The following is a 24,177-nucleotide window of genomic DNA, read 5'->3' as shown; positions in this document are numbered from 1 at the left end:
AACATGATTTGTAAAATTTGGTTTTATTCAGGAAGTGAAATTCAAACTCATAAACTATAAATACAAATGCCAAAGAATTACATGAGAGATCCAGAGGCTTTATGTTTTTTAATTTCTCACAAAATTCCTATAGGAATTCAACATACAAGAGGAAAACCAAACAAGTTAAAACTCTTGCATACAATGAAAAACAAGTTAAGAGTTAGATACTGTCAACTCGCCAATTCCTAAGAATTTCTACCTCATAGAAAAGAAAGCTCAGAAAACATAAACTATAATTCATTGAGTAATGGTACAGCAACTGTCATTTCTAACAGCGTTATCTGCATTCAGCAAGCTGTCTATAACCAGGTGTACTTTACCACTGTTTACTCAGTGACATCACAAAGTTTTAACATATTTTATTTATATACTGTCACCAATATATATATGTACTGCAGAGGGCCAAACACTTGCAAAAATGTCGAGTTTTACACAACATTCGCATGAGTATTTTTGCATTTTTCCTCAAAAAGCAAAGCTGAGTCATTGTTTTCACACAGTTTCTTTAATTTGTCAGAAAAAAACCCCATAAAACTCCATCTATTTCAGAGAAGCAAAACAGCAAGCTTAACAGCAAGTTTCATTTACGCAGTTTCTTGTGGGGGGAAAAAAAAAAAGGGTGTATCCATTTTACCTATTAACTTATACATATGTATATCTGAAGAAAAATGACAACCAAGAATAGGTTCACTAAATTTATTTAAAAATCATAAAGTGTTTCTTACAAAAGAGCATTACATTCTGCACACTGCTCTCAAAGGATGCCAGGGACATGGGGACTACCAGTATTCTCCTGCTCTTGAAAAAAATACAGTGTACATAAGCAGGGTGTTCACAACAATTACATAGAAACATTACAATTTACCACCAACAATGAATAAAAATAATATCCACTCTCTCTGCTGCTGCTTCAGAATTTCAACGTTAGTCTCGTGCGCCCTTTCCCTCCCCCCACATATTTGTAAGGAACTAAAACATTACATCTGGTGGACAGCAAAGATTCCACTACACCTCAAATGCAGAACACCTATGAAGCAGAGGAATGTTGGCTTTTTAAACAGAAGCAGATAAAAAAAAAAAGGGTGCAGGACTCCTTCAGTTCTTCACTAGTCTTAGAAAAACTTTCCAGAATACTGCTTCACACTATAAAAAAGAAAAAATAATCTTGCATTAGAATCCTTCAACATCTGCATACTGCTTCACACTATAAAAGAAAAAGAAAAAAGCATGTATTAGAATGATGGATCATACATCTTGCATCAACATTCACAATGACATTCTTAGAGCAGATTCAATTATAGATTCCCAATACATTTAAGAGGAATAATTTCTAAAGATTAATGGCTAAAACCTGTAGGTGTATTGATGTATTTTAGGCATATCATATACTAGTAATCTAAAGCCAAGCATTCCAGTTAAAACATTAAAATCTACTATGGGACCCAACATGTTAATAAAGCAAAAGAAATCTGAAGCTGTTAATATTTGTCAGAAAAGAAAGTAATGTCTGCAAGGTGTGAAATGCTGCATTAACAGCACCAAATCGATTTCAACTTGTCCTGTAGAGGCATGGTCTGTGCCATATGGCAGACTGTGATTTGTTGTCAATTTAGTTATCTAAAAACAACAAAATCACTAGTCTTCCACACAGAACTAGACCAACATCCACTGAAATCTTCTAGATTTTCTACAGGCTCTAAGTAATTTATTACAGGCAGTTTTTTGCAGCAGTTTTCACCAGAGAAATGAGAGCTGCTTGGTTAAGGCGTCTTCCAGCAAGATTAGTTTTGAGGGTGTCTTCATTTTAATTAGATTGGAGAACAGAAGATAATCAAGACAGAACTACCACTGGAGATGTTAGGTTAATGTAGTTACTTAAACCCTGCCTTCTAAAGACTGTATCACAGAGAAGAGCAGCTTTAGAATGTACAGGTTGGGTTAAAATTGATAGCAGGGACAACATTGAACTGTAACTTGCCTGTTCTGCAGTAAATACTGTGCATTTTGTATCTGGTCCTGCGTTCCTGTAATAGTTATTATCCGATCTTCTGAGCCTTCTAATGGTTCATCAATTTTGATCGAAGCTCCTGACTCATGACGTATTTGTTTGATTCTCTGGCCTCCCTTTCCAATAATAGATCCTGCCAACTAGGGAGAAAGCAAAGCATTCATTTCCTGACACAAGTTTCTCTCTAAAAAGAGTTACAAAAATAATCACAGCAGTGCTTGAGTAGCTTCTGTAAGTTTAATTTGAGTTGCAATGGAAGCTTACTTCTTTACAGCCTTGAAATAAAATGAGAACCTGCTGCTTATTTACAAAAACCAAGTTACATAGACCATTTCTGTCACTGAATATTAACAATTAAGAACATTGTTTAGTGTGTCTCCAAACTGAAGACACAAAACACAATTAGTAAACTTCTAGTGATTTAGCAATACTTATTTTATACTCAAAGTACTTATCAAGTTCCCTAATTTTCTCATATGGTCTGAGAAAAAACACAAGTCAAAAGCAAGTCAGCTTTACTTACATCTTTGGGAATTGTTACTTGTGTTGTGATGATGGGTCCACCAAGATCTCCATACGAGCCACGCCCCCCTGCATAAGAATAGTCTGATTTAAACGTATGCATCAAGTCCTTTAGTAAGTACACAATGAACTACATGTAAAGGTTTTATATTAACACTTACCATATCCAGAGCCACCCTCAAACTGTAAGAGAAAAAAGAAAAAAACATTAAGTAGTGAATAGCCACATTTCATTATCATGTTTTCATCTTACGTATCATATCATTAGGTACTCGAAGGTCCTATAAGGTCTCAAAAAGTTTTTTTCCAGTACCTGAAGAGGGTCTACAAGAAAGCTGAGGAGGGACTGTTCACAAAGGCTTATAGTGAAAGGACTAGGGGCAACAGGTATAAACTGGAGAGGGGTAGATTTAGGCCAGACATAATGAGGAATTTCTTCACGATGAGAGTGGCGAGACACCGGAACAGGTTGCCCAGGGAAGCTGTGGATGCCTCATCCCTGGAGGTGTTCAAAGCCATGTTGGATGAGGCCTTGGATAGCCTGATCTAGTGGGAGGTATCCCTGCCCATGGCAGACCAGCTGGAACTGGATGATCTTTAAGGTCCCTTCCAACCTAAAACATTCTATAATTATTAACTTTGAGCCTATTTTATGCAAAGATCTCATATCTTACAATAATTATAACAGTATCGTGCCATCAAAAGCATACTGACGCAAAGAGGGCAGAGCAGAAACAAAAGGGTTGGCTGAGGGAAGTCTCATTAACCTCTTAATCTGCCCTATCGAAGGCATGAAATGATATAAAAGATGCAGCTGTACCAGTTTACCAAGCAATCTCACTAGTTCAGTTGCTGGTAGACAGTTCTTGATACTGACCTACTCCTAACCCTTGGACTAAACTAACATTCAACTCAAAAGATCAGAGTACAGCCTTACTGAGGATACCAACATGAATCAGGAGACTCAAGTTCCCAGTTTTGGGATAAAAAGTTCATCCAGTAACTGTCAATCCTCCCACTTCATCTACATCTTCAGGAAAAAACCCAAAGTTCTACAACTTGTCTCTCAATCCAGACTATGCTACAATCATTTGTATCTTAGAACAGATTACCATGACATTAATTACTTCTGTTCTGCTAAAAGTACCATGTACCAAATAAAAATCAATGGCCTTTTTTTTGTTTTAGTATTTCTAGACCAGTATTTGACATCATTTCATCTAACACCTTATAAGTGAATGAAATCCCCTTGTTATACTTTCCTACTGAAGCAGAGAATACGTATCAGTTCTCCAGAATCCAACTTCTGGGAGGCAGCTGGGATAGTGTCTGTGAAGTGGCATGCTGCTTTTGTAGCAGACAAAGCCAGTCAGTTTTAGCCAACATGAAACCGGACCCACTACTGCCTAAAGCCGAGCCCATTACCAAAGCTGGTGACACTTCAGTGATAATATTTAAGAACGGGTAAAAACCCCTCCAGTCTGCAGCAGCTGTGAGAGAAACAACCTTGCAGATACTACAGGAAGGAGGGGAGGAAGGGTACTCCAGCCACTAGAATAGGGGTTCTCCTACAGTGTATGTAGAGAACCACACTGGCACAGAGATAGCCACACTGCAGCCCACAGACAATCCTATGCTGGGAGCAGCTGGACATGCCCTGAAGAAGGCTTGATAGCCCACAGGTGCAGCTGCCTGGCAGGACAACACCCATGTTTAAACAGCCTGAATTACTGTATCCCGCAGAACCCCATACTGGAGTAAGGGAGCAGTGTGAGGAGGAAAGAGCAGAGGTCCCACCTCCCCTGCATCCCTCATGGCAGTAAAAGAGGAGTCAAGAATGAAGGAGTGAACTTCTGATGAAGAAGTGAAGAATAAGGCAAAGGTGGTTTTAGTTTTCCTCTTTGCTTCTCAACATGTTACTCTATATTTTTAAGTGGCAACAAATTAATCTTGCCTAAGTTGGCTCTGCTTTGCCCATGACATAATTAGTAAGTGAACTTCCTGTCTGTTACCTTCAAGCCACAAGCTTTTCCACCTTACTGTTTCCCCTAATCCTGCTAAGGAGGGGGAGTGAGAGAGCAGCCAGGCTGGCACCTGGCAGCTAGCTGAGATCAACTAATCACAACCACCTGTTTAAAGAAGTTGTAACAAAACAACTTCTCTCAAAATATTATTTACATGCCTCCTTTTTAGAAGATAAAATAGAAGCTACTCAGAACAAATAGTTGAGCTCATCCTGTCTTTCCAAGCAACCTATATTGTTTAATCACAGTACTTAGTAATACAGATTGCAGTACAACATGGAGCTTGGAGTGCAGCCTCATACAAGAGAATGAAGGACTCTGTTTAAGACTTAATTCAGAGGCTGAACAGAGCTGCATAAAGCATACACGTGTTCCTGTTGCTGACACAGGATTCCTTTTTGGGTTAATTTGCTTTAATGAATAATCCTTTCCTTGATCAGTTTTGCCTCTCCATAGGACAGCAAATTAACTTGACAGCAGATAATTCACTGTGTTTATGTAAGCTAAAAACTGATGCTTGGTATTTGGTAGTAGTCTGCCATCTTCCAGACAGAATGAAGACCTGACAAGCCCTGTAGCTTCCCTTCCCAAAACCTACCCAATCTAACAGTGCATTTTCAAATTAATTGATAAGTAAAACATAATTATTTATCCAAAAATATGTCACAAGCTAGTTTTAATATTTGCTGTTTGAAATAGAAGAAAACATATAGTTAACACAAAATATATACCCTAAATGCATGCATCTACAGGGTATCAGTCACTGAGAAAGTTACTATTTACAAGATGAAAATGGAGTATAGAAAAGGTACAGAAAAGCTTCTCTCTTTTGGCTGTGCTGCAGCGTGCTTTCACATTTCTACTAACATTACCTACTTGCAGGGGATATCCTGTTACGGCAACTGCAAATAAATTCTGAGTCAGGACAGCTTCATGATTTTCAACAGGCACAAGCTGCTACTGACTACACTCCACAGGAAGTTCCTGCTAGCGCTTAGCCTGCTCAATAAGTGCTTTTCGGAAAAAAAAAAAAGGCTGAGCACACTCACCAGCTCCGGTGGCTGCATGTCATCACAGGCATCCACATGACACTGCATCATCTTCCAAATACAAGATAATAGGAGGAAAAGTGGAAATAGATCTAAATTAAATCCATGTCATGCAGACTTATAGGTTACTTGGCAAGTAAATACAACACATACTGGTACAGAGCAACATTTCTGTTACAAAGACTTAAAAGTACATGAATTAGACATTTTCAAGACTCACTCCCTTTTAATTTTACTTTGAGGGAACTGTAAGTGGTCACACTCAACATTTTCTCCTCCTTCTGTGGTGTGAACAGATTTTCCTCTAACAAAGAATTGAGACAGCCAATGGCAGAGCAAAACTTGAACGATGGGTTTTTTTTTTTTCCAACACCTTCAAGTGCTTTCATACATAAGAATCTTTTATTTCTGCAATGTATTAGAAAATTAAGGTCTAATAAGATTAAGCAAGTAACTGTTAATGATTATTTCTATGCCAACAGGTGAAACAATGACTGCTTCTCAAGTTCTACCAATTCATTTCCATGTGATGCACAGCATTTCTTCCTTTCAGAATTTCAGCAACTGATGATTATTTGAGCACTCTGAAACCAGCTTCTCAAACACGATATATTCTAACATACATTCTACTCTACACTCTTTTGTGCTAGTGGCCACTGGTACCAGGACAGAAACCAGATGGCACACTGGCTGGATAAGGCAAACTGCTTAGTCTTAATAGGAACTTCTAAACTTTTGTATCTAATGAAAGAAAATGCATGTAGTTCTGTCTAATGTCAAATTGGTTACTTTCTTCCAGCATGTGTGTGCATAAACAGAAGAGCTGTCATACCTTCTTCCTTTACTCATTTTTTTTTACAGGCTTATGTCAAATCTGTTAACATGAAGAATGCTTAGTATTCTTTTAAGTGTATGCGCCTTTATTCAAGTGCTTATATGTCAAGACACATGTATGTACACGTAGATATCCAAGTTAAAAAACAAAGACCAAGAACTAGGAAACACGTGAAGGAGCAAAAGCACCTCAGAAATCTGAAGACATTCAGAGTTATGAAGAGACAATCCACTTAACAGTGAAATCAGAATAGCTCCTGTTAACTCAGATTTTAAAAATTTAAATAGTTTGAAAATTGTAGTACTCGATTTGTAGTTAAAGAGATGGGGGGGGGGTAAAAAAATTTATATGCTTGTCCACTTTGTATTCCATGCCTCCCATCAGGATCTATGTGCATTTATATATTTGAAAGACCCCTGATGAAGATGTTAATTAAATAAATCATGGAAATACATTAAGGTAACTGCCAGAATAGCCCCTATGGTCCACAGGGATGTGACCTGTACACACTTTATAACTCCATTAGCAAAGAAACAACAGAAGCCTGTCCTTCACAACAAAGTTTTGAAACAAAGATTATAAACCAAGTGAGCCCTTTCAATAGCAGTGCATAACTGAAGCTACAATTGTAAGCCAGGTTAACAGACAAGTATCCACTTAAGCGGGTGCCTCACATGGGCAAAGGGAATTCACATATCTCAAAAATCTAAATGTTTTTCTTCATCTCAGTATTTACAAGGCTGTCAATACTGTCATATCTCGGTCATATTCAGCAACCAGTTTAGAAGATCTTGAACTACTGAATCTTTGACCTTTACCAGAAAAAAATAATTCTGTTCAGACAACATTTCCATGATTCTGGAGGTGCTCATCTGAGTAAAGCATCTATTCTTACTTATTTCATCTGTGTAAATGAGCACACCTGCTGTCTAAGAGCAGCCTTTCCCATGCACCACTCAGTTCACAAACCACAATGGTGATTGGTTTACCTTAGTTTGTATGCTTTGCTAGACAGTGGTTTCTATATGAAACAAAAGGTAGCATAGGAAAAGCTTACATTTCTGGCATGACATTTCCAGACTCACAATCCATGTGAGTCTATTCTATCCACTTACAATTACTAGGATCATGGTTAACTAAACCTAGAAATTAACTACAGTCTATCTTGGGAAGTAGTCTCCACTTTAAGCAGGCTGTTATCTAATCATAAAGGAGAAAAAATTTTATTTAATTTAATAATGGTAGCCCATTTCATAACTCTTCTTCACTCCTTTATCCTCTATTAATTTAAATCAAAACGCAAAAATTTTGCCTCACCTATTTTCTCAAAGAAAGTGCCACGCTAAGCCAGAGGAGAAAAGATAATTATTTTTTTTTTGCTATAAAGATCTACCTCCTAGACACATACCACTGGCCTTCCCAGAAAGAGGAATCTAGTACAACAGCAGATGAATGCTAAGAAGCTGCATTTCAGAATACCACATGGAAGACCTTTTAAGGTTTTAAGCTTCCACGTACTGTGAGGTTTTTGTTTTCCTTAACAAGTATTAGTATTAATATGGTTGAACGTGCCTAATTTAATTTGAGATTTAATTATGCTCAAAATAATTTACTATTATTTAATTATACACTCGTCAAAACATTAATTTAATAAATAGCGACATGCTCTGTCATATATCAGAACAATGCCAACATGTAACTTCAGAGCCATAACCCCAGCTCCAAAATATATGGAATTACAACATGTTTTTCACAGACAGAAAAACCAGCAAACTTTAAGAATTGATTCAGAAGACCCATATTCAAGATCAACTAGAGCTCTTCATCGATACTATTCTATGCTCCGCATTATTCTAAATATAGCCATATTTTCTAACATTAAGAATGCTTATAAAGATCTAAGAATTTAGGAGAATGTTGTTCTGATGTGTTTTCTTTATATGAGAAGCCTACCAATATCCATTTCTGTCATCCTGATCAAAAAAATCTAAAAGATAGTCAGTGCAAGAAAACCTGCAGGGTAGCGCACAAACTTCCTGTATCATTTTTGGTGGCAGAAAGGAATGAAAGAACAATAGACCATGACTCAGATACCACTTACATCCCAAATATTCCCCACAGGAAGGACCATTTAAATGGAATCGTGCATGTGTGCAGCAATAATATCTCCAGACAGTCATTGCATGCTAACTGTGCTTATGAAACAAAACAAGGCAAACTTTGAACTCGTACCATGCCATCGTAACGGTCTCCTGGTCTGCCCCTTCGGTCATAAGACATAAGATCCCTAAAACAAAAAAAGCAGCAGCACATCAATTACATTATAAATTACATTATAAACTCGTTTATTTACTCTCATTTAAGCTTTCATACTCATGGCTCATAAATAATCTTATTCCAAACTACTCTAGCCAAGTACTGCATGACAAATGTTTCAGAAGTACTGACTACACGCCTGGTAAGATTTCTACAGTGCAGCAAATAATTAAACTCCAGCACTTTTCAAAAACACTCTGGCCTAATACTCAATCCTGCACAATCACTGCTAACATGGAAGTTTGGAAAAAGTACAGGAAAGATGAACATGACTGAGATGGTACATAATTTGATTTTTTTTTTTGTAATACATTTATGGAACAACTTACCCGCCACGAGGAGGTGGTGGGGGTGGAAGAGGAAGATTACGAGCTCTGCTGCCACCTCTACCACCACGACCTGGTGGAGGTGGTGGTGGTCCTCTGCGAGGACTCATATCGTCATAATCTCTTCTCGATGGAGGCATAGGTCGTCCGCCACGGCCAGGGGGCATTCGATCAAAGCCTCCTCTTCCACGCATCGGAAAGCCTACTGGACGTCCTCTTCTATCATCAAACATCATTGTGAAGCCACCATAGTCATATGTTTCATCATAGAAATTGGGATCGTAAGGCTGGGCCCGTCCTTTAATGGGAGACTAAAACAGACAAACAATGCCCCCAGCATTACAATCTGCATATTTAACAGAATTAATATAAGGGAAAAGGTGATGTGTTTCCTATGAACCCAACTATGATAAACTGCTGACACTTAACAGCAGGAAATACATTCTGTATAACTTCCTCTTCAATTTGTGCATTTCATGATGTGCAAAGCATCAAAAACAGTCCACTAGTACTAAAAATTGCTTTCCATGCCTATAAAGTGAACCCCAATTCTAGAAAATCAAAATGGTTTCAAAAGGTGCTAAAAGTCAATCACTTTGTTATTGGGAAAGGAGGACATAGAAACTGAAAGATTCCACTTCTGATCCAATGATCCCTAACATTCATGAATGCCAATGGAAGAATAAATTTAATAAATATTACCTCAGAGATAAGATCCAAGATAATCTTGATACATTCAACAACTCTATCAGGTTTTCCACCAATAAGTACCACTCTGTCAGTAGAATGAGGACAACACTCTTGGAAAAGCTTAATGGTGGTCTGAGTGTTCTGTTCAAGAAGAAAATAACCAAAACTTAAAAAAATAAAATCATGTACCATCTAATATAAGCATCTAAAACAACCTTATAAACCCATCATAACAATTTTAAAGAAACAATCCAAAAGACCATTAAGAGTCCCAGCTGTGCTTGCTTCCGAGTTCTCAATAAATTTACTTCTAGGATTACATAAATTTTTATTTTATTAAGATTTGTTCTGACGTATTTTTATATGAAATGGAATAAAACCATATTTTTCCTCCTTCAATTATGGCTCATCTATACTATCACCTAATTAAATACTACTAAGAGGACCACATATTCACTGCAAGCTTACAGACTGTATTAATCTTCACATGTCAAGAAAACATGCTTTAGACCCAAGACAGTGATACTGCCAGGACTATGTCTAGTCATATTGCCTTCCTCAACCCACACAAACATTTATCAACTGACCTGAAACTGCCTCTGACACAATGCCAAGAAAGGACAGAAAGCATCTCAGAACATCGAAGTGACATATGCAGTTTGTTTTGAAGGAACTGCTGCAGAGCAGATACTTATAACTGCCCTTCAGAACACAAAACACTAGGCTCTTTATTGAACAAAAACCCAAACCTTCAAGGAAGATGAGACAAGTACCTCTCTGAGTTCTTTAATTTTGGCACCCTTGACGCCAATAATTCCTCCTGCCAAACTTTGGTGAATGAGAAGTCTTAATTCGCAGTCGAAGTCACTCCCTTTGTAGTGTTGGTACTGAAAATCACACGCATACAGGGAGAATAATAAAGTTAGTCTCATAAAAAAATAGAACACACAGGTCTTTGTTAATTTTTTTTTTCTCCAAATACAACAATATGACTTAATTTACTGCTGAACTGTAATCCTGTATTTCCTTTGATAGGATCATAACTAATAAGTATCTAACCTGAACATAAACTGATGTCAAGTTAGTTCTCTTCATTTATTACATTATATCCCAGAACTTTGCAGAAAGATTTAAGAAGGTATCTAAAAGTGCAACACTCTTATTTAAAAAGCCAATGCAGGATACAACTATGTCAAAATGAGGACTAAACGAGCCAGGAGGCAAATATTTTGAGAAGGGGGATGCTCTTCAAAACATTAATTTAATAAATAGCGATGCATTCTGTCATATATCAAAACAATGTATAATTTGAGAGCCATAACCCTTCTTTAAAAGGCTTCTCAGTATTACTATTTATTTTACTGTATTTATAAAGCAGCAAATTATGTAGAACCATCTTGCTTCAAAAGCTAATCTTTTTACCTCAAAAAAGGAAAACATGTCAAGAGACCTACCTCTTCTAAAGTAGGGATAATCTTCTTCAAGATTTCTCCAATTGTCTCTATATCTGCACTTATACTCAAGATGCTGTTGCAGGCCACAATACCAGACAATATGGAGAACGTGGAAAAGAAGAAGCAAATTTTTTTTATCATCATATACAAAGTTCTAGCAAGATTTACTACAAAGAAGAGCTTATGATAAATATTCCCCATTTAAAGTAAACCTGTTTGCTCAATTTATAACACATGCATCTTTGCTTATGCCCAATACATATGCATGATAAATTTAAGATTAGGTAGGTCTTGCAGAGAGAGAGAAAGAAAAGACAGAATGGGCTTTTGGAAGGGCTCAGATTAAGTGGGCAAGAAACTGACGTAGAACTGAAAGTAGAAGTGAATATTCATGTTCCCCGCCACCACTAATTTAGGATACCCTCGCTATTACATTGGTAAAACTGGCACACCTTCTCATCGAAAAACTGGGGATATGTAAGTGGTGAGCATTGTATCCAGAGTAAGGCTACGAGACCAATCAGAAATTAGATTACTAATGGGCTCTCCAAGAAAACAAATATAAATGCAAGACAAAAAAAAAGACAAAACAAATGAGAAGTGAAGGAAAATGAACCAGAGTTAGCGTTTCATCAGAAATAATTATGAACAAGCAATGTTGAGGGGAGCAAGGTGGGCCACAAAGACAGAGCGAGAGACTATCTTGAAACAATTTGATTTACAATGCAGCGAATATGCAACACTTGAAGCTGTGCTCCTTCCATTGAAATAAAATTAGTGGATTGTTTGGGTGGGCAACTCACGTAAAAGTTCAGTGACAAAAAGACTTAATGGGGAAAATAAGACAGAAAACTTGAAAAAAAAAAAACAATACACCGTCTATAAGGGGATACTATTTAATTATATCAAAGGCAGGTAATAAAATACATTTCTCTCTTTCTAATCAGGCAGTGAGGCATAAACTGTTGGGACATACCGCTCGGGGCCACTGCTGTCTGGGACTGAAACACTGGCATTGTACTGCATTGGTCATTGGCGTTCGTGGATGTTGGCATTGGGCATGGGTATTCAATCGGAAGTTGTCAAGTATGGTACCCGTTTGGCAACGAGCACATTTTTGGGCATAGCCAACCAGGGTTTTCACATGGGCGTTCAGGGGCGGATGGGCCAACGTCATGGTGGGCAACGCAGGGGCAAGTCGATCCAGTACATGGGCAACGGAGATATATGGCCAAAAAAACAAGGAGAGGGAAAAGGGGGAAAAGCAATAAATTTTAATTTAATACAAACTATACTCATTACTCTCAATTAACGAAACAAGTCTAAGTTGTTCTGAAGACTAACACAATAACGGATTGCTACACCAACTGTGGCTTAACAGTATGGACCTTAAAAGTGAAGTCACTTGATCTGACTAAACTAGCGTTTTACTTTTAATATATGATGTTTCAGTAGCAGGCTGGCTCATGAGGGTAGACACAAAACCTGTCAAGACTAGAACCTTGGGAAAATCGGGAAAGTTAGTTTTCCAGACCCATCTACAGGATCTTGACTTAGGAGATGTATTGATTTACTTGGAAAAAAAAACGAAAACAAAAAAAACCCAAAAAAAACACAAAAGAAAACCACCCTATAAAAACCCCCAACTAACTGCTGAAGTGAGCATGTATATGATTCTTGACCATTTCAACTTAAACTTCAATTCTAGTTGCAGTAGTTTATGAACTTAGTTGGAACTGGTTTGTAATGATATGTCGCCAAATCTTGTGTTGAACAGAGTCTTCATCAGAAACTAATTGTTGGAATTGCAGTTCATGTTAAGTACAGGAGTGTAAACAAATGGAATTTAAGAAGCGTTGCCAAGTTTTATAAATATACAACATAAATGCTGAGCATGTGTCTAATAACAAGAGTCAACCCACTGTCAAATGTGAATAAGCAAGTAAGTCATGACCATATATAAAAGCTTCCAAGTTTCAGAATAGACTTTCCTTGACCATTCTATAACCCTTAACGTTAATGCTTTTGTGCTTCAAGAACAGATGGACCATTTTGTTGTTTTGTTTTTAAAGGAAGTTAAAGAATTCCTCTGTCACTGGATTAAGCCAGCCACCTGCAATGATTTTGGCAGTACTACAATTGATTCACACATAGATAAGGGAAATGGTTCAATTAAGGGTTTTAAGCTTTGTCAATATTTCTAATTAGGATGTTAACTCAGTTGAAGTGTGTAATTTAGCAGAATCCTATTCAAAACTGAAGAGATTTAATATAAACCTCTCCTCACAAGTCAGGCTGGGTTTTAATTACAATACAAAGAGAAGAACTAAGTTACCTGCTCTAACAACCATTATAAATGGCTTGTAACTGGACTATTGATGTCTAAGAGTTCAACTACTCCTATTTCTAGAAATGCACGCAATCAAGCTTTTGATGTAGTGCTCTGAAAGAATTGGAGTTAAATTAGTTCAAACTCATATATACTCACGTCTGTACGAAGTGCCTTAATATTTTTGCCACCTTTTCCAATCACTGCTCCAGCATTCTGAAAAATAGTTTTCAGAAATTATATTATGCCAACACAGCACACTATGTTTTTGAACTCAGGACTTAAGAACAGTAAATCTATCTTTGTATTACCCCGTTAGCCTGGGGGCAGGCAGGTACTGCTTTTAAAAGGTTCAAATCAAATTTAAACAAACTGATATATTTTGGAAAAAATTATCAACAGCTCTTCCCACTGAACTCAGGGAAGAGAAGGATATCCATTTTGCTACTACTACTTCAATTCCAAAAGGAAGTTTCTAGACAATTCTGCCTGTGTTAAAGCAGTCCAAAAGACTATAAGTCTCACAAAGAATATACTGTATGGATGTAATGTTAGTCAATGACATCCCTAATTTATTTGATCAAAATTTTTTTTCTTAACATTCATTAAGGAATATGTTTGCAAAGGCTACTTTTGCACTCCAAACATTTATTGATGATTTCAGGTGCTAATTTTGGTTTCTGCCTCTGTGACTTAGCTGAATTTTCAGAGCAGTATATTCTGGAAAAGGTTAAAGCCTGTGTTAACAGTCACTAACTTCAAGTTTCTAACATCAAATGGAATGAATGTCAGACAGTCCAGAAAAGTATATCTTCACCAGCTTATCTCCAGGATTACAGGTAAAAACACTGCAATTATTAACAGCATGGTACCCTACGTAACTTAACTATCGGTCAGACATGTCATGTAGAGTTGAAGTAACATTCCCCCATGCCAAGACAGATACTTCAAAGAGTACACATCATCTGTAACAACTGGAAACACAAAAGGAAATTCATACACAGCAACTTTACTATAATGATTTACACTTGTCACAACCACTGTAATCCCTGAAGCATTACTACCACATTTCTTCCTGTTAATATATTTGAAGAAGTTTAGTAATCTGTTTGGGAGTTCTTACCTTACCTCTCATATTTAATTTACAATTACTAGCTGACAGTTCTCTAAACCGCTCCCTTTCCAAAGGCAAATATACTTCAAATAACAACCTTCCACTCAAATGTAAAAATACCCTGTAACTTCTATTGCTCAATTGTTTCAGCAAGCACATACTTTAAAATAATTTTATTGATCCCTAGGGACTTACTCTTTACAAGAACCACTGAAGACAACTCTACCACAAAACAGTATTACTGCCATTCACACACACTTATAATTATTCCTAGTAAGTTATCTTATTATATAAAGCATGTATTTTTTCTAAACATACATGCCAACATACACTTCATCACCACTGTCTCGAGCAACACTACAGAGAAAACCAGTATAAGCAAAAAAGCATACTTTGCTTTGAAGCAGGATACGCAATTCAACCATCTCATCTGTGTTCCGAGATCTTTTGAAGGCCTGCTCTTCCTCCATATCTTCTGCAGGACGTTTGCCTGTAGAGAGGTCCATAGGGGGAACACACAAGCATTTATTTAACTTTCTAAGTTGTAATAAAATGGAACACATGCCAAATTTATGCTCTGTATTCTTAACACATTCCTCCCTATTAGCCCAATGCTAATTTCCGATGCCTACTCTGACTATTCATAGCACAGAAACAGGTCTTTACTTTATCAGCTTACGTATTGACTGACTACTGAAAAGCTGCTAAAATCTATGAACTACGGTTTAAACGAGAATGTTGCATATGCGAAGTGAGAAATTCATGATACACTGTTTAAAGTGGTACATCATCACCCATTTAGTATCTATTTATAATTTACAACTGGGAAAAACTTTTCAAGGCAAAAAGCTCAACCATAGTTTGTCCAACACTGAACTGCTGGTGGAATAATAGTAAAGTAGCACTTCAACTACTGTTCGGAAAAAAATAGCACGAATCAACAACACTAATGTCATAACTTCCTCACTAATTATGCCCAGTAAGTTCCTCATGAAGCTATTTCAAACTATTCCACAAATTCATACTCCTGTATGTAAAGACTGCAACAAATAAAATGCAGTAAATGCATATGCCCAGTAGTATTATTACATATTCACATTTTCCAAATAAGTATTGAATATTTAACTATTAAATACTTTCAAATCCTTAGTCACAACTTTCAGCTATTCATCCGATATCTAAAACATGCCCATAGAAAGATTATGCATTTGTGCTTCAAAAGCACACGTACAGACAGTCTAAATAAAAAGTCTTCTGAAGACTTAATATAGAATGCAAAACTAGTGCTGATACAAACACGTTACAGTTAAAGCATTACAAAATGTTCAGGAACATTAAAATTTAAAAGAGATTCTTTCCAAAAAGAAGTAGTCCTTTAAAAAATTTACCATTTGTCTCCGTGTTGGTAAAGGTCTCTTCCTGTTGTTCAGTCTCCATTGACTTTTTTCCTCAGGTAGGCAGGCAAAACCTGTCAGAGAATAAAAAAGCTGGTACATCCACATTTTGAAAAGGTAAACTGTACATAATGCTGAAGAGAGAAAGCAAAAAGAAATGCCTGCTTCTAGAACTTACCGCTATTATATATCCTTGCAGAGAAAAACTCAAATATTCTGGGCGGGATCAAAATCCAACAGCCTATTGCTTCAAGAGCCTATGAAAACAGTATATATCAGTCGTGACTTTGCTCACTTACAGCTCTGATTCTCATTTCAGCAAAGGTTTGACCCGAGTTTTTGCTGCAAAGTTTTCTTTACAAAAGTGAGACCACACCCATGCCAAACACACCACTAAGAGGAGATGAAAGATGTCTGTACACTTGCAGATAAAAAATTACTGCCTAAATTATAGGTTTTGGGCACATGCTGGTTTTGAGGAACCCCATTTAGAAAAATCATTTCCAGGCATTTAAAGTGAACATGCATTCCAGTCCTATTTTAAACATGTTACACCACAACTGGGGGTGTATTTACCTTTCAAAGAACACTATATAATAATCTGCTCCTCATGTATAGGTCTAAACAATCTAAACTAAAAAAAGTCCTATTATGGTTAATTGTCAGCCTCAGTTTGATACATTCTGCACCATCTTACTAGCACACATTTTAGCATGCCTTCCATTCTAGTATAGTAGATAAAACAAAACCCAAATTACTTCTAGCCACACCGGGGGAAAAAAAAATGCCAGCCTCTGTAGTTACATATAATCCTCTGCCCCCACACACAACTAAGAACCTCAAAAGCAGCTTGACTTCAGTATGACTTTCTGAAGTAGGTATCTCTTCAAAACATTATACGATACATATTTCTCTTTTGTATTCTATTGATTTCCACTGCCACGACAAAAGGTAGGCATTTATTCTGGTATCCATGAAAGAGAAAGAAAAAAACCCAAATCAGGTCCATTTAAATTTTTAAACACACTCTCAGTCAGCCGTTCATTTGCGATTGTTGCCTTGCTGGTCCAGACTAACAGCAGGCACTTGCTTAAAGCCAGCTGCGGCTGGGCGACAGCCTTCCCAGCACACTCTGGTCTTTCCAGTTGCTTAACATCAGCTAACGGACACAGGACTTAATGATAGCGAAATCTCTGACAGACGTTGCCCAAACGTTGTTATGCAGGGGAGAGTACGGAAGGGCTGGTCAGATTTTTACACAGTCCTCGGGGCCCTGTTAATCCATTTCCAGTTCTGGAATCCTCAACGTAAGGCGGCTATGGAGCTGTTGGAAGGCGTCCAGGAGAGCTACAAAAATGATCAGAGGGCTGGAGCCCCTCCATAGGAGGACAAGCTGAGAGAGTTGGGGTTGTTCAGAAGGCTCTGAGGAGACTTTATAGCGACCTTCCAGTACCTGAAGGGGGCCTACAAGACATCTGCGGGGGAACTTTCTACAAGGGTGTGAAGTGATAGAATGAGGCAGAATGGATGTAAATTGGAAGGTGGAAGATTTAGATTAGACATTCGGAAGGTGGTGAGGCACTGGAACAGGTTACCCAGGGAAGTTGTGGCTGCCCCATCCCTGGAGGTTTTCAAGGCCAGGTTGGATGGGGCCTTGGGCAACCTAATCTAGTAGGGGGTGTCCCTGCCCACAGCAGAGTGGTTGCAACAAGACGATCTTTAAGGTCCCTTCCAACCTAAACTATTCTATGATTTTATGGTTTTATTATTTCCCACCATCCCCAGCACGTTAGGACTGCTTAGACTGAACTGTAACGCATCCTTCAGAGCTCGGTCTCCCCTAGTCGCCCGACTCTCTCCAGCCGCGTGTATCTAAGCCGCTTGCTTTCAGTGACCGCGCTCCTCTGGGCAAGCCGAGTTCGACGGACTGACTTAATACCGCGTTTATATAAACACAGACCGCACAAAGGCAGGCACAGCACCAGCTACCACAGACAGAACAGCCCCGAAACACCATGGCGGCTCAGCGCCCCCCTCCCCCAGTGGGGCCCGCGGAAATGGCGGCCGCTGCAATGGCGCCGCCACGGCGAGGCGGAGCCGCCGGCGGAAAAAGCCGTCCCCACCACGCGGCCGCAGCGAGATGCGCCCCGCTCGGCCCGGGGGAAACACAAAGGAAGAGGCCCGAGCCCTAGGGCGGAGCGGGGCAGCCTCCCCGCCGACCCCGAAAGCAGCTCCCAGCGCCCTACGCCATCCCCGAGCACCGCGTTTCGGGGGGGCGGGGGGGAGAGAAGGAAGCGTGGGGGAACGCGGGGGGAGAGAGGGCTCAGCGCCGGCCGCGCTCCTCGCCTTTCCCTCCCGGGGCCTGCGGATCGGGGCCTGCGGATCGGCCCCTGCACCCCCGCGCCACAACTGCCTGCGCCATCCCCGCGGGAGCGAGCTTCCCGAGCCGCCGCATCACCCCATGGCAGCGGGAAAGAGAGACAGCGCGGGAGACCGTTTAGTATTGCCGTCCCGCGCCTCGGGGCGCCCCTCGGTACCTGCTGGCCCCGCCGCGCTCGGAGAGAGAAGAGGCAGCGACCCCCCCCCCGCCCACGCGCACGTCCCCCAGCGCCGCGCCGCGATTGGCACCGCCGCGCGGCCCCCCCCGCCCCACAGGGCGAGGCCGCTGCCCGTCAGCGCACGCCGCGAGGCCTCCCCCCGCCGCCCCGCCCTCCGTGAGAGCCGGGGCCCGGCAACCCCGGCCACAAATAAGAGGGCGGCGATACCCCCGCCTCGGTTAGTCTTTGTTGTTTTTACCTACCCGGTGAGAGCCGCGATGGAAGAGGCGCAGGCGGCGGGAGTCGGTAGAAGACCGAGGAGCACGACCTCAGTCGCTGGAAGAGAAAATGGCGTCTGCGAAAACCCCGCCTTGTGTGTGTGTGGGGGGGGGGGGTGGGCCGCAGCTGCTCTCGCGATATTTCAAAGCGCGCGCGCACCGCATGGCTCCGATTGGCCGCGCGGGTTGCCGGACTCCGCGCGCCCCCCTTTTTGGGACACGGCGCCCTAGCTCCGGTAAGTGAAGTAGAGGGCGGGAAGGAGGGAAAGGGCTTAATACCTCACCGACCCTTTTCTCCCCTCATCTCGGCCCCGCAGCCCTGGAGCCCCGTCTCCGTGAGAGGCAACCAGGCGAGCGCTTCTCTTTGGCTGAGGGGCCGCGCGGTGCCTTCTGTGTGGGGACGGCTGGGAGGCGGGGTGGGTTTTCTTCGCTGCGGGCTCTGGCGGCAAAACAAAACCCACCCAAATCTGGTATTTCTTAACTATTACAGTAATTTATATTTTCTTTTTCCTCGGTGTGCTGTGGGGACGTTGAGCTCCTCGGACAGCCTTTTAGACAGGATCCAGACACACTCAGGCAGCTTAATAGCTCTTCGATATTTGTATCAACGATCTGAATGTAGCATTAGCAAGTTTACTGATGATACCAAACTGGGAGGTGCTGCTGACTCTCAAGATGCCACACAGAGGGATGCAGATAGATTGGAACGTTCGGCAGTCATCAGCGGCGTGTGAATGAACGCTGGATTCTGCACATAGGCTGGAGTAGCATCAGACACCATTATAAATTGGGAAGGGAGTGGCTGGAGAGCAGCCCTGCAGAAGGGGATCTGGAGGTCCTAGTTAACAGCAGGCTCAGTGTGAGTCGGCAGTGTGCCCTGGCTGACCGCATCCTGGGGTGATCAAACACAGAATAACCAGCTGGTCGAAAGAGGTGGTTGTCCTGTTGTATTCAGTGTTGGTGCCTTCTCACTCATGTGAAGTTCTGTGCCTGAGAGTTTAAGAAGGATGCGAAAGTCCTTGAAAGCATCCGGAGGATGGGAACAAAGATGGAAAAAGGACTGTAAATAATGCCCCATAAGGAGTGGCTGAGGGTTTGTCTGGTGTTGAGAGAAGAAGTCTGAAGGGCCACCTCATTGTTCTCCTCAGCTTCTTGAGGAGCAGGTGTGGAGAGGGAGGTGGTGCTATCTTCTCACTGGAATTCGGTTATAGGATGCTTTAGAATGGTTCAAAGGTGCACCAGGGGAGGTTTAAACTGGGCATTAGGAAGCATTTCTTTACTGAGAGGTTGGTCAAACACTGGGACTGGCTTTCTAGAGAGGTGATCGCTCCCCCAAGCCTGTCAGTGTTTAAAAGGCATTTGAACAATGCCCTTAACATTCGACAACTTCTGGTCAGTCCCATATTGATCAGGCAGTTGTAGGTCCCTTCCAACCGAAATATTCTATTCTGTCGTACACTGTAACATATCTAAACTAAGAACATAGAGCTTATTACCCATTGATATTTCTGAGATGACTGCTGAGAGTTGGTAGTGTTGTAGCCAAACCCTGGACTGTGTCTCTTAATAACAATGATGTTTTGAGTTAGCTTTCTGTTTTTGGGTACAAGGCTTTCTTCCAGTTATGGTGTAAAAATCACCCTGTCATATAAGTGCTGACAGATCCCAGCTTGTTTCTGTTGTAGATGGGGGTCTCTGACTTCTGTTTATAGCAGTGCTAATGAAATAAGAATGATTTATCACTTCAATTTCCAAAGTAAACTGAATGTTAAGATCAGCACCCACAGAAATAAAACAAAATAACAAAAGCGTGGGACATTTATATAACAACCTTCTTCCATTTTCTTGTTTTGGTTCCCCCCTCCATTTGCTTTCCAACCATGACAAAATCTTTTCAGTTGTATGTTTCTAATTAAATCAACAGAAAAGGAGAAGTCACCAAGCACGGTCGTTTGTAGAAGACCATACTTTCCAATACTCCATGAACTCCACGTACTTTCTATGCTGATTGAAATTTTAAATTTTGGAAATGCCTGTTTATTTCTACTATCCATAGAATTGTTTTTAATTTAAGTAGGTTTTGTGTTGTCATATTTAAAATAGCTGAACTTTGAATTGAGAGTGAATTCCTATGTAATAGAAGCAAAATGTCATAACTTTAGCTATTGTCAGAAGAGTGAATACATCTTTTTGGATTTTTTTTTTTTCCTAGGGAATTCATTCTCTTGACTTAAAAGAAAATGTCTCCATCTAGCATTGCAGCAAGAGTGGAAACTTGGCTTTCATCCACATGGCATGTTAAAGTTCCTTTAACATGGCTGGAAGCATGTATTAGTTGGATCCAGGAAGAAAATAATGGTGGTAACTTAACTCAAGCTCAGATTAACAAGCAGGTATTTGAGCAATGGCTTCTTACTGATCTAAGAGATTTGGAATATGCCGTTTTGCCTGACTGCATCTTAGGTGCTCCAAAAGGAGAGTTGTCAGGCTTCTACTCCATACAGATTGATTCACTGGTTGATGTTAGCCAACCAGCGTATTTGCAGTTGCAGAAGCTAAGAGGGAAAAATACTGTAAATGAAGAAGTAACAGCCAGTACTCAGACATTCCAGAGGCCTTGGGAAGCAAAGCCTACTCGAATGCTGATGTTGCAACTAACTGATGGGATTCATCAAATTCAGGGCATGGAGTATCAGCCAGTTCCTGTCCTCCACAGTAACCTTCCACCTGGAACAAAAATCACTGTACAGGGTAAGATTGCATATCGTCTTGGAGTCCTTCTGCTTAAACCAGAAAATGTGAAGCTGTTGGGGGGTGATGTGGATGCTCTTCTGGTGGAGTATTCTCAGGAAAGAGTCCTTGCTAGATTAATTGGAGAAACCGAAACCCCTCATTCTGTTGGACAAGCTGGTCACAACCCAATTGTTCCAAGGCCTGTGGATGAATTAGAACAAACTCTTGGCCCTTCAGATGAGGAGCTTTTAGCCAGTCTTGATGAAAATAATGAAGTTGTTTTGAACAATGAAACATCTTTAGAAAGTGGGTACTGCAGTAGAAGCAACAATTTTAGTGCAGCCTCAGGTTCACTGACTGCACACAATGGAGATGTTTTGCTACGGGAATCTGAAAGTCCTTTGCCTCCCGTAGAACACATCGATGGCTTTTCAAATTACTTTCCTTTAGAAAATGACTTTGTTCTGGAAGAAGAGATGCAAAGAGAGCTGGAAGAAGTGTCGCCAGTGGTCATGAACAGAAATGTAGCTTTAATTACTGAGAAACTTCCACATGCATCTAGAAGCTCCCACGATTCATCTTTAAATGGCATTTGTGAAAAAGATGATGTGATTGAAATAGATAAGCCTGTGAAAGCTACCAGCAAGCAGAAGACTTCTGGAGGAATGGTATTTAATGGAGATGGAAATAGTATGAGTAGCTTTTCACAGCACAGGAGCATACATCAGACCTGCAGTTCTGTACGTTTTTCCTTGGAAAATCCTCCTGAAGACAAAAACAATGATACAGGCCTAGATGAGAGCAAATGTGAATCCCAGCACACTTATGACAGCAGGCTGTTAAATTATTGTTCTGTATCTTTCTCAAAAATGGATCCAGAAGCTGATCAGCAGAAGCATGATTCACAGAGCTTTCCCTGCAGAGCAGCAGAGCCACATTTAGATTTAGATTCTCCCCCTTTCACTTATATTTCACTTCTCCTTGAGAAAAAACCAGAAACTGTTACAATTTTTAAAGTCAAGTGTTTTATTGTTACTCTCACTGGAAACCTCACAAGCAGCAATGGGTCCTGGGGTGTAAAGGCAAAAATTTCTGATGGTTCAGCTTATCTTGAAGTAGATTTTGCTAATGATATTCTTACAAGTTTGATTGGCTTTTCAGTGCCTGAAATGAATAGGCTGAAAAAGGATCCAGCTTTGCATCTGAAGCTTAAAAGTGGTTTAGAGCAATGTCAAAAACAACTGATAGATCTCTGTTGTTTGATGACTATAGAGTTTAATCCACTTCAGTCTAAAGCCACTGTATTAGTTCTCCAGGATGCCGAGGCAAGGCATCTAGAACAATTGAAGAAACGTTTGAATAAATAATGTGTGCAAACTTGCAGGTTGTATATTAGGAAAATTTTAAGTCTGATTTCCCCTGAAGGACTGTTGGAAGTTAAGTATTAAAGCTAAGTGGTATGTCTTTTCTCTTATCAGGAAAAATAATGGAAAACTTGCAGGAGGAGATGTCTTATTGGAGCAAAACTTAGCAGTCTATTTCTTGTGATGGTAGTGTTGAAAAAAGCTTCCAAGTATTTCTGTCTTGATTTAAAATATATATGTATCATTATCCTTATGCAAAGTCCTCTGCGTCCTTGACTAGTGATCTGGAGTAGCAGAATTTGTCAGGATATGGATAACAACAAACAATCTTGTTTTTATACTTTTTCAAGAATTATTGCTTACCTGATTTTCAAAAGCTAGCTCTAGGAAGGAAAACTAGCTATAAAAAAAGGTTGCTATACTGTTCTTCTCTTGGAGGAAAGAGGCTGAGTGAATTGAAACAGAATTATTGTTTAAATGCAGTCAATTCTGAGTATGCCAACCTCAAAACTCGAATACGTATTTAGTGTGCAAGAAAGCAAAGTGTTGAGAAATGAAAGATTGTCTTCTAAATGTTCGAGGGGGGAGCAGACCAACCCTGTATCTAAATAATATTAAAAGCTGCACATTTTAAAATATAATTTAAAAAAGCCAAATATTTTTATATTTTTTATTAACAGAAAAGAATGATAAAATGTAAAAGGAATTTATTTTTTTGTCATGTTAATCGTTGACAATAGTTTTGAAGCCACAGGCAATCTTATTATTTAACTCTTATGATTACTGGTCTAACCTTTTCACAGAGTAATTAAATACTTGTCCTACAAAGCTGTTGTATATACATGTTTGATGTTGGTCTTAATTTTGATGATTTTTAAAAATTTCTGCTTTTACAATGTATCAAAATAAAGTTTTCATTTAAACTTCGGTGAAAGTTGTTTAGTTACTTCAAAACAAAAATACACACCTTGTTGAGTGTATAGAGTGTCAGAAATGGTTTGATAGATTTTCTTGTGCTTCTTTTTCTTTCTTCCTATCCTTTTCCATGCTCTTTTTATTTATTTATTTGTTTGTTTTCTTTGAAATTAGAATAATTAAAATTCTGCCAGGGACATGGGACCACCAACAGGAGAACTCTGCACGGCTTTGATTATGTTTGTGA

At 39.7% G+C, this 24,177-nt stretch overlaps 3 protein-coding genes across 9 annotated transcripts; 2 read left to right on the top strand and 1 right to left on the bottom strand.

Annotated features, from left to right (window-relative positions):
• Positions 1-4: 4 nt before the first annotated feature.
• HNRNPK (heterogeneous nuclear ribonucleoprotein K) lies at positions 5-19,029 on the bottom strand. 7 transcript variants are annotated; one of them, XM_054054021.1, is made up of 16 exons: positions 18,904-19,021; positions 16,282-16,360; positions 16,098-16,177; positions 15,102-15,199; positions 13,755-13,811; positions 12,243-12,286; positions 11,267-11,339; positions 10,586-10,699; positions 9,825-9,953; positions 9,126-9,433; positions 8,713-8,767; positions 5,646-5,696; positions 2,734-2,755; positions 2,574-2,656; positions 2,021-2,190; positions 5-1,246 (listed from the first exon to the last, which is right to left on the bottom strand). In XM_054054021.1, the coding sequence occupies exons 3-16, from the start codon at positions 16,144-16,146 to the stop codon at positions 1,213-1,215; spliced, it is 1,287 nt and encodes a 428-aa protein (XP_053909996.1). In that variant the 5' UTR covers positions 16,147-16,177; positions 16,282-16,360; positions 18,904-19,021; the 3' UTR covers positions 5-1,212. The 7 variants fall into 7 exon arrangements, with proteins under 7 accessions (XP_053909996.1, XP_053909992.1, XP_053909993.1 ...); XM_054054017.1 differs by having other exon boundaries at positions 15,102-15,212; positions 16,099-16,177; XM_054054018.1 differs by lacking the exon at positions 18,904-19,021 and adding an exon at positions 18,641-18,701 and having other exon boundaries at positions 15,102-15,212; positions 16,099-16,177.
• Positions 17,617-19,149, top strand: LOC128850438 (skin secretory protein xP2-like). Its single transcript, XM_054054782.1, has 2 exons — positions 17,617-17,632; positions 18,062-19,149. Exons 1-2 carry the CDS (start codon positions 17,617-17,619, stop codon positions 19,147-19,149), a joined length of 1,104 nt encoding a protein of 367 aa, XP_053910757.1.
• On the top strand, positions 19,048-23,901 carry RMI1 (RecQ mediated genome instability 1). Its single transcript, XM_054054014.1, has 2 exons — positions 19,048-19,154; positions 21,131-23,901. The coding sequence occupies exon 2, from the start codon at positions 21,159-21,161 to the stop codon at positions 23,016-23,018; it is 1,860 nt and encodes a 619-aa protein (XP_053909989.1). The 5' UTR covers positions 19,048-19,154; positions 21,131-21,158; the 3' UTR covers positions 23,019-23,901.
• Positions 23,902-24,177: the final 276 nt, after the last annotated feature.

This window comes from Cuculus canorus, chromosome Z (genome assembly GCF_017976375.1).
Source record: "Cuculus canorus isolate bCucCan1 chromosome Z, bCucCan1.pri, whole genome shotgun sequence".
Lineage (NCBI taxonomy): Eukaryota > Metazoa > Chordata > Aves > Cuculiformes > Cuculidae > Cuculus > Cuculus canorus.
This window is presented reverse-complemented; position numbering and strand designations above follow the sequence as displayed.

What these genes read in the sequence shown, in the direction of transcription:
- HNRNPK (XM_054054016.1), bottom strand. Translation starts at nt 16,146, where the DNA reads ATGGAGACTGAACAACAGGAAGAGACCTTTACCAACACGGAGACAAAT. An exon ending in TTAAGGCACTTCGTACAGAC is followed by an intron (nt 12,287 to 13,754) that starts GTGAGTATATAT and finishes TGACCAATGCAG; the next exon opens with TACAATGCCAGTGTTTCAGT. An exon ending in CAGTATTTACTGCAGAACAG is followed by an intron (nt 1,247 to 2,020) that starts GCAAGTTACAGT and finishes TTTCTTTTATAG; the next exon opens with TGTGAAGCAGTATGCAGATG.
- RMI1 (XM_054054014.1), top strand. Translation starts at nt 21,159, where the DNA reads ATGTCTCCATCTAGCATTGCAGCAAGAGTGGAAACTTGGCTTTCATCC.